This window comes from Echinops telfairi, unplaced genomic scaffold, assembly GCF_000313985.2.
Source record: "Echinops telfairi isolate 266 unplaced genomic scaffold, ASM31398v2 ScPeMD7_7356;HRSCAF=8355, whole genome shotgun sequence".
Taxonomy (NCBI): domain Eukaryota; kingdom Metazoa; phylum Chordata; class Mammalia; order Afrosoricida; family Tenrecidae; genus Echinops; species Echinops telfairi.
The window spans coordinates 585674-595706 of NW_022111256.1; the positions used below are offsets into that span (position 1 = coordinate 585674).

General features: G+C 40.3%; 1 protein-coding gene across 1 annotated transcript in view; it reads left to right on the forward strand.

Moving 5' to 3' along the window:
* LOC105979104 (antigen WC1.1-like) overlaps positions 1-10033 on the forward strand; it is a 74297-nt gene that overhangs the window by 47821 nt on the left and 16443 nt on the right. The window contains exons 3-4 of the mRNA XM_045295995.1: positions 7572-7880; positions 7969-8283. Coding sequence (XP_045151930.1) covers positions 7572-7880; positions 7969-8283 — 624 coding nt within the window. The remainder of the gene's footprint in view (positions 1-7571; positions 7881-7968; positions 8284-10033) is intronic.

The following is a 10033-nucleotide window of genomic DNA, read 5'->3' on the forward strand; positions in this document are numbered from 1 at the left end:
TAAAGTCAGGTAAAGTAAGCCATCCAACTTTGTCCTTCTTCTTAAAGAGTTCTCTGATAATCCTGGGCTCCTTCCCTCTCCATATGAAATTTGTGGTCAGTTTTTCCAATTCTTTGAAGAAGACTTGGTATTTGAATCAGGATAGCACTAAACTTATACAGTGCCTTGGGTAAGGTTGACATCTTTACAATATTGCATCTTCTGATCTGAGAGTATGGGATGTTCTTCCATTTCTGGAGGTGGCTTTTGGTTTTTTGTGGTAGGGTTCTGTAGTTTTCCTTGTATAGGTCTTTTGGGGTTTGGGGTTAGATATTTCACTTTGTTCTAGTAGGTTGTGAAGGGTATGCCTTCTTGGTCTCATCTTCCATGGTGTTGTCCAATATATATAGCAGACCAATAGACTTCTGTTTGTCATCTGGTATCCTGCCACTCTTCCATATTCCTTGATTGTTGCCAGTACTGTTGTGGAGCTTTTGGAGTTTTCCATGTATAGTCTGAAAATAGCGGTAATTTCAACTCCTCTCCCAGATGGGTAGCTTTAATGTCCTTCCACTGCCTTATGTTGTTAAGTAGGACCATGTTGAATAGAAGTGGGGACAAGGAACATCCTTGGTTGGTCCCTTTTTTCAGTGGGATGGTTTTCGTCTTCTCTCCATTGACTATGATATTGCCTTTTGGCTTTTTGTAAATAGCTTGTATTAACTGAGGAATTTTCCTTCCATTTCAATCTTCTTGAGTGTCTTAATTAGAAATGGGTGTTGGATGTTGTCAAATGCTTTTTCAGCATTTATAAATATTATCATGTGATTTTTATCCCTTTTCTTATCAATGTGATGGATCATGTTGATGGACTTTTAGATATTGACCCATCCCACATCCCTGAAATAAATCCCACCTGATCATGATGGATGATGTTTTATATACTTTTATATTCTGTTTACCAATATTTTGTTTAAAAATTTTGCATATATGTTGATTAGTGCTATCAGTCTGTAGTACTCTCTTCCTGTGGGATCCTTGTCCTGTTTGCATATCAAAGTTTAACTGGCTTCTTAGAATGAGTATAGAAGTTTGCCATCTTTTCTATGCTCTGAAATATTTTGTGGAGGATTGGTGTCATCTCTTCCCTAAATGCCTGGTACAATTCTCCTGTGAAGCCATCTGTTCTGGGAACTTTTTTCATTGGAAGTTCCTTGATAACTATAACTATTTCTGTTTTTGCTATGGGTTTGTTGAGGTTCTTGGCCCCTATCTGGGATAATCTAGGGAGAGATTGTTTTTACAAGATTGTTTTTCTATTTCTTCCATGTTCTTCAATTCATTAGAATACAGACTTTCATAGTACTTTGTGATTATCCTTTCAATCTCCTTGGGTCCATTGTGATTTCCCCAGTGTCATTCCTCATCCTGGCTATTGATGCTTGCTCCTTCCTTTCCTTAGGTTTGCCAGCAGTCTGTTGATTCTGTTGATCCCTTCAAAGAACCAGCTTTTTGCTGCATTGATTTCTTTGCACTGTCCTCTTGTCTTCCCACTCATTTAATTCTGCCTGGATTTTTTTAATATCATTTCTTTTGCTATTGGAGGGGTTGTTCTGTTGACTCTGTTCTAGTTGCTGCAGGTTTTGTGATAGCATATCAGTCATAAGTCTTTTTTCCTTTTTCATATATGCGTTAATTGCTATCAAACTTCCTTAGATGACTGCTTTTGCTGTATCCCACCGGTTTGGGTATGTTGTGTTGTCATTCTCATTAGTTTCTAATTTCCTCTCTAATCTAGGCCAGTACCCATTCATGTCTCAGAAGATCATTATTCATCCTCCGAGTGCTTGCCCTTGTTTTACTGGTTGTCCTTTTGTTGATATCTGGCTTTATGGTGTAGTAGTCCAAGAGGGAGGTCTGAGTGACCTCTATGTGTTTGAATTTACTAAGACTTGACTTGTGTCCCACCATGTTGTCTATTTTCAAAATTGAGCATGTGCACTTGAAAAGAATGAATTTCTTTTTTTGCTTTTGGATGGAGAGGTCTATAAATGTCTATCAGGGCCAGTTGCCTAATTGTACTGTTTAGATCTGTAGCCTCGTTGATGAGCTTCTTTCCTGGTGATCTATCTTTCTCTGATAGTGGTGTATTAAAGTCGCCTACTGTGTTAATCCAGGTGGACTAGAGAAACAAATTCATAAATACTCATATGTATATGAGAAAGAGTTTTCTATACAAGAGCAATTTAATATTGAGAAAACATCCCAGCCCAGTTGAGATCAAGTCCATAAGTCCAATATTGGCCCATATGTCCCATACAAATCTATAAAGTCCTCTTGAGACTCACGAAACACATGTAGTGATGCAGAATTCAGGAAGATCACAGACCAGTGGGAGGGAAGTCTTGTAGATCCAGTGGTATTGTAATCATCTCAGCACTGTCAGGGGTCTCTACATGGTTTTTCTGGGTTAAGAGCTCTTGCTACCATCAGCATAGGTTCAAGTGTCTTGTCAGGAGAGAGTCTCTGAGGGAGTGAGCAGAGAGAGAGTGTGTCTCCTGCCTCCAGGGAGGAAAATGCTGGAGTTCCCAGAATTCTCAGAAGGCCATGCCCACACAGAGCCCTCATTGGCTATGACCCGATTGACAGACTGGACTCCACCCCTTCACTCTTAATCCTCTCAAGTCCCAAATTGACACCAGTTATGTAACTACCACACCGCCTATGAGTGTTGAGTCTGTGATTTCTGTTTTCATCTTCTGAATATTTTGAAAAATTTTGCATATCTCTCATTAGGTGCATGTATATTTATTATGCTCACTGATTCCTGGTCTACTGATTCTTTGATCATTACATAGTGCCCATCCTTGTCTCTTATTATTGTTTGCACTTGAGGTCAATTTTGTCTGAGATTAGGATTAAAGCCCCTGCTTTTTTAAAGTTGTCATTTGCCTGGTATATTTTCCACCAACCTTTTATTCTTAGTCTGTTTTTGTCTGCAAGTGTTACATGTTTCTTGTAGGGAACAGATTGATGGGTTATGTTTTATGAGCCTATATGCTAACTTTTGTCTTCTAATGGAAGAATTCAGTTCATTGACATTCAGAGTTATTACCACCATCTGTGGATTTGTTGCTGTCATCTCAGACTTTTGGGGTTGGGTGTTTTCCTATCTCTCTTCATATCAGTGTGCTGTGTTGATGTGGGGAGCGTCACTCTTGCCTTCTTTTCTCTTTGAGGCAATGTTATCTTGATAATTGTTTTCAGCTTCAGACTTCTGGATTCAGTTGCGCTATATGGTGGTCTCCTACTTGTGCATGATGGATGTTGGTCTTCTGACAGCAGTGAGTGGGCAAGGATTTTCTGCAGGGTTGGGTGTCTTATGGTGTATTCTTTGAGTTTGTCCTTGTCTGTGAAGACTCTTGCCTCATTGTCTATCTTAATAGAGAGTTTGGCAGGGTAGAAGAATCTCAGGTTAGCATTTTTTTCTGTCAGCTTTCGGAAGATTTTACTCCACTCTTTCCTCCTCTTCATGGTATCTGCTGATAGGTCTGAGCTTGTTCTTACTGAGCACTATTGTATATGACTGCCTTTTTTTCTCTTGCTGCTCTTAACATTTTCTTTTTCCTCAAAGTTGGATAATTTAACTATTATATGCCTTTGTGAGTTCTTCCTGGGAGTTAGTCTCATTGGTATCCTCTCTGCTTCCTGTATGAACGTCGGCCTCTTGACTTGCATTCATTATGGTGGGAAAGTTTGCTTTCAGGAATTCCCTCAATAATTTAGCTGTTGACTTCTTCATTGTGTCTTGTTCTGGTAGACCAATTATTCAATTATTGTTACTCTTCATAGCATCTGCATTGTTCTCAGATTTCCTTGCACCTCTGATTATCCTGTTTGACTGTCTTAGCCATTGTGTTGAAGTCTGCCTGATTGTCTGCAAGATTGCTGGTATGATTCTCCATCTCTTCTAGTGTGTTAGTGAGGTTGGTTATCTTGTTTTTTTGCCTCTGTTACCTCATCCATTAGTTCTTATATTTCTCTTTGGTGTGTGGACTTCATCCCGTCCATCATGGACTTCATCTCCTCTTTCATTGCATCCTTTTTCTGCCTTGCTTCCCTCATATCCTGTATTACTCCAAGCAGCATTCTGAAGATATCTTTTTGTGGCAGATCAACATTTATTTCTTCCATGAGTGTTATTCAGTTTAGAACTTCCTCCACTGTTGTGTTTTGTTTTTCTTGTTTTCTTGTTGAGGGTGTTGAGGTATATTGCTGTCTGTGTGTCATTTTGGCAGAACTTGTCACCATATTCCAATGAGACCGAGGGGCCCTGAGCTCTCTCTGTGAGAATGGTCAGAGTAGTTTGGGGGACTACCTATGACCTACTATTGTGGTGGGTAAGACTACTGTATAGGTGAGGTGCCATGGCAACTCATTGGCCAGCGTTGGTAGGAAGGATAAGAGTGGGCTGAGGCCAGTGACTGTATACATGACACTGGGCTTGATTGGGGAAGTCCTGCAGACTGGGCACAAGCCTGGTCTGGACTCTCTGGCAACTATTTAATCTTTCAAAGACGCTCTGTGGAACCAAAACCTGGTAGAACCAGTTTTTTACTTTGACTTTGACTTTCAGCCCCTGTTAGCTTTTCCTGTTTTGTTACATTAAAATCCAAAGCTGTGCTCTGAGGATATGAGTTCTGTCTTGTTATGTTAATGTTATGCTAAATGACCAGGTTTCTGGTGGCTTACGTTCAAAGTTATACAAAGGAACACAGTCTGGATTGAAAGCATTTTTGTTGTTGTTTTGTTTGTTTGGTTTTTTTGTTTTGTTTTCAAATACCTTTATTGGGGGCTCTTACATCTCTTATCACAATCCATATTCATCCAGTGTGTCAAGCACATTTGTACATATGCTGCCATCATCATTTTCAAAGCATTCTCTTCCCACTTGAGCTCCCCCTCCCATCCTCTCTCATGAACGCTTGATAAGTTATAGATTATTATTTCCATATCTTACATAGTCCTTTGTCATGCCTCACCCACTTTTCCTTATTCATCCACCTGGGAGGGGGTTATAGATTTATCCTTGTGATCGATTGGTTTTCAATTGTATAATGGGCTTGTGGGGTGTCCTGGTATTGGGACTATGCCCTGCTGTCCTCCAGGGAAGGGGGACCAGATTAGCTGAGTGGTTGGGGGGCCAACTGGATCTGAATTTTCACTGGCTGCACTTCTGTGCCACTCCTGGTTCTCTCATGCATAGCTTTGAAGGCTGTGCTACAGGGGTCTGCATTCTGCCAAGGGTAAATATCCCAAGGGTTCTTCAATTGCTGAAAATTAGTGTCTAATTATCTATTGTGACCCATGCTGGCAGGGGCAGAGCTGGAGAGGGAGGAAATGAGATGACCAATGTAATCACTCCATTCCTGGTTGGGGAGGGGAGATGCAAAGCCCAAAAATTCAGGTGTGGGGAGGATAGCACAAAGGGGAACTATGGTATGAGGTCATGTGGCCAGTTCTCAGAGGCTCTTCGAGAGCCTGGGATTATGACCACCTTTAGACAGCAGCTTGGGTAAATTACTGCACGCACTGTGCGTCTCAGATCTTGTGCACAGGAAGGGGTGACGGATGCTGTCCCGCTGAACCTGGTGAGGGTTTAGCAGAGCCCGAGGGCAGACTCAGTGAATTTACAGTGTTACAGCCAGTGCTTAATTCGCTCCCTGGGCAAAAATCACAGGGGGTAGTCTGAACCAGATCTTAGTATACTGAATGTATTTTTAGCACCCAGTTCCCCAATATTGGCCTCCTTACCTCTTAATTTTCTGATCTAATAACAGGAGCACCAGGTAATGATTCTACCTGAAAGCCATCTTGACTTCTCCTCTGTAGACAGCCATTTTGGTGTCATTCCTCTGACAGTGTCACCCAATGTGGTCTACATCACTGTACCCCATAGTGATGTCACTGGTTTTCAGTAGACAATGCTGAAATGCATCAAAAATTTGTTCAATAGAAAATTTCCAAAATATTTATATATTTTATCTATATTGAGACATGCAATTTAGAAATCTTTACCAAGCATTATGTCCTTTTCTAGGGCCTGGTATCTCCTGGTAACATGTCCAAAGTGTGTGAGATGAAGTTTTGCAATCCTTGCTTCTAAATAACATTCTGGCAGTACTTACTCTAAGAGATGTTTATATATTCCCTGGCAGTCCCTTATACTTTCAATATTCTTTGCTAAGAGCTTCATTCAAATGCAAATTATAGAATTAAAACACATCAATTACTGTCACACATCCCATATTTGTAAGAAAAGCCTCTGGTAGGACATAATCCACAAGTTCACTTGACTCATATAATTTCATTGAGAACTGACTCACAGGTTGAAAGACATTCCTAGGGTTTCAAGATAGATATCCAAGCTCACCAATCTACAACAATTCTATATCGCTGAGATTCTATAACATGCTTTCTGATGAGAACACCTAAAAAATTTGTGGAATATTTCACCATCAAAAACTGCCTGAAAAAATAAAATGTTAAATTATAAAAGTGGATTATCTTGTAGAAATCCAGGCAGCAGGAAGCTAACTGGGATGCACAGAATAACTACTCAAGACATGAGATTGAGTCATGAGGGAAAGAGAGATATTCAAAGGAGAGCAGGCCTCTTGAGCTACTCCGACTGCCAGATTTTATTTGCACATTGAAGGAGGAAGCTTACAAAAATTCAAACTCAGGGGCTATTTAGAGCACAGTGCCTTCAGACTAAGATGTTCTCATGGTTCATAGGTAACAAACATTGTCACATAAGAGCACATTCAGACCTAAAGGAGATTCCTGTTGTTTGTGACAAGGAATTTCCTTATCACTCAGCATTTGTGCCAAGTTCCTGACACAAATAGTCCTGGCATACAAAGAGTCACACACTCAAGGTTTAATCAGTCTTTGTACCCAAGTAACTCTCCTAGGGGAAAGAGGTCATTGTTTCCCTACACTGGCTGTATTTCTTTTCTTCAGTCATCTTTTTGTCAGCAATTTGACATGTATTTACATAACCACATTTTATGATTTTTCCTATCTCCAGTGCCAGAGGATAGGAAAGGAAAGAGATATAGTCAGAATTCTAGCCCCAGCAGCTCAGAATAACCTTTTAACCTTATCCAATAGGTCTCCACCCTCTCCTAGTCCATGCCCCCTCACTACCCACACTTTTTAAAATTTGCTTTAGCCTCTAAATTACTCCTGTATTTCATACCTCTGCAATCAAGTGTCAATGCCCTCTTACTGTGGAATTTCCTTGTTCCCTGAAGGTTCCATACCCCTATATTAAGAATTCATTTTTTCTCAAAATATACTTCCCAAAGCATGTTCCAGCCAGTCATTCTAAACCAATGTTTTCAAATCTTCTTGGATAGTTCTTCAGAAATTATTCACTTGGTTCTCATTTTTTTGCATTAACATTAGAATTCTGCCCCATGCCCCACCACTAAGAAAAGGAGTTTTCACATCATAACCTGTAATCTCTTTACCAAAAGCCAAGGCAGGATCATGAACACTCACGGTGTTTGTTTCTCCTCCCTTAGGATTTATGCATCTGGTTGGAGGGCATGGACCCTGCTCGGGGCAAGTGGAAGTGAATTCAGGAGAGGACTGGACTCCAGTGTCTCATGTCAATTTTACACTCCTCACTGCCCAGGTCATCTGTGCAGAGCTGGGGTGCGGCAAAGTTGCATCTGTCCTGGGGGAAGTGCCCTTGAGTGATGCCAATAGAAAGGTCTGGAATGAGGAATTCCAGTGTAAGGGAGAGGAAGCTGAGCTCTGGCTCTGTCCCAGAGTGTCCTGTCCCAGAGACACTTGTCCCCACAGTAAAACTGTACACATTGTCTGTTCAGGTGAGACTCACAGGAGATCTTTAATTTGCCTTCATATTCTCTTGGGGTAAGAAAACACATGTTGCTGAAATTCATCTTCTTCCACCAGAATACACAGAAGTCCGGCTCATTAAAAATGGCAACGCCCAGTGTGAGGGACAAGTGGAGATGAATATTTCTGGAGTCTGGAGGCCACTCTGTGCCTCCCACTGGAGCATGGCCAATGCCAATGTCGTCTGTCATCAACTGAAGTGTGGAGTCGCAGTCTCCACCCCACGAGCATCCTCTCAGGAAGGAAGGGAGCAGATCTTGAAGCACAGATTTCACTGCTCAGGACTCGAGTCGTTTTTGTGGAATTGCCCTGTGACTGTCCTGGGGCTTCCTGAGTGTGCCCAGGGAAACACGGCCTCTGTGATCTGCTCAGGTGAGAGAGGAGGAGGGGCTCTCTCTCTGTTGCCCTGGTTTCTCCTTGGCCCCTGGATGCTGCCTTTGGTGTCTCAAAATGGCCAGATGCAGTAGAGAGCCCTGCTCCATCTAACTCCTCCGTCACTGTTTTTAACTCTGCCTCCCTTCTCATCACTTTTAATCCAATTATTTATACTCTTGTCTTTTGCTCAAGGATTATCATCTCCATGTATGTCACTCAATTTTTCCAGTATCTATTATAGAGGAATTAGACAGAGTGTGTCACTAGGAGGTCATCTTGTTTCCAACCTTTATTTGCCATTTTTTAAACTTTATCTTTCAGTATATTCTGTTTCGTCTTACTTCTTTGACTCTATATTATGTTGTATTCCAAGTCATTGTTTACAACAGTGCTTCAATCATACTTTCATGTAAAGTATCCCATAAAAAGATCACATGAAAATATATTGACCCATATAACTACTGGCAGTGATTTGTTTCTAATCACTGACTATAACCCGTAATGATACTACAAATCATGTGACCATGACTTTTGTGTAAATACATATGTCTTATCTGGGGTGTTCAACATTTGCCATTTTGTTTTCACAATTAATAATTTTTTATTAAATAGTCATTTTATTTGTGGCTTATACAACTCATCACAATCCGTACATACATCATTTGTGTCCAGCACATTAGTACATATGTTGACTTCATCATTCTCACAACACCCGCTTTCCACTTGAGCCCTTGGTGTCAGCTCATTTTCCCCCTCCCTCCCCACTTCCCCTTCCCCCTGAACCCTTGATAATTTATAAATTATTATTTTTTTATCATCATATCTTATAATAAATTTTAATGAGCCATAGTTCTAATTTTAATGAATATGAATCCATTAATTTTTTGCACATACTTGAAGCTTCTTATCTTCATTTTAAAAGAGTTTTATTAGTAAAGATCATGAAAATACTCTTTTACACATTTTTTTAGAAGTTTAATTGTTTTTTTATATACTTGTTCAATTCTTGTGCAATTTATTTCTGCATCTGATGTGATGAAGGGGTCAAGCTTTGTATTCTTACATGGATTTCTAATTGGCTCATAATCCTTTCTTAAACATGTTTTCCTCCTGCAGTGCCACCCTTATCACAAACAGAGTTCATGTATATTTGAATATTTTCTAGACTCTCCATTCTTTCCACATTATCAATTTTCTATTCTTTCACCAATATTGTACTTCTTTAATCACTTTCCAGTGTATCCAATTCCTTAATCACTTTTAATGTATCCAGTTCCTTAATCATTTTCCTTTATTTTATAACCATTTTGGGGGCTCATACAGTCCTTCTTTTTTTTTTTAAATTGTTTTACTGAGGCTCATATAATTCTTCACAATCCATACATACATCAATTGTGTAAAGCACACTTATACATTTGTTGCCCTCATCATTCTCAAAATTCACTTTCCTCTTGGGTTCCTGGAATTAGCTCCTCATTTTCCTTTTCCCCTCCCCCTCCTTCCCAGCCCCGCTTCACTATGAACCCTTAATACTTTATAAATTATTATTATACCTTATCTTACACTGCCCGGCGTCTCCCTTCACCCATCCTTCTGTTGCCCATCCCCCAGAGAGGAGGTTATATGTAGATCCTTGTATCTATTCCCCCTCTCTACCTTCCCTCCCCTCCCAGTCTCACCACTGTCACCGCTGGTCCTGAGGGGTTCATCTGTCCTAGAGTTCCTGTGTTTCCAGTTCCCATCTGTA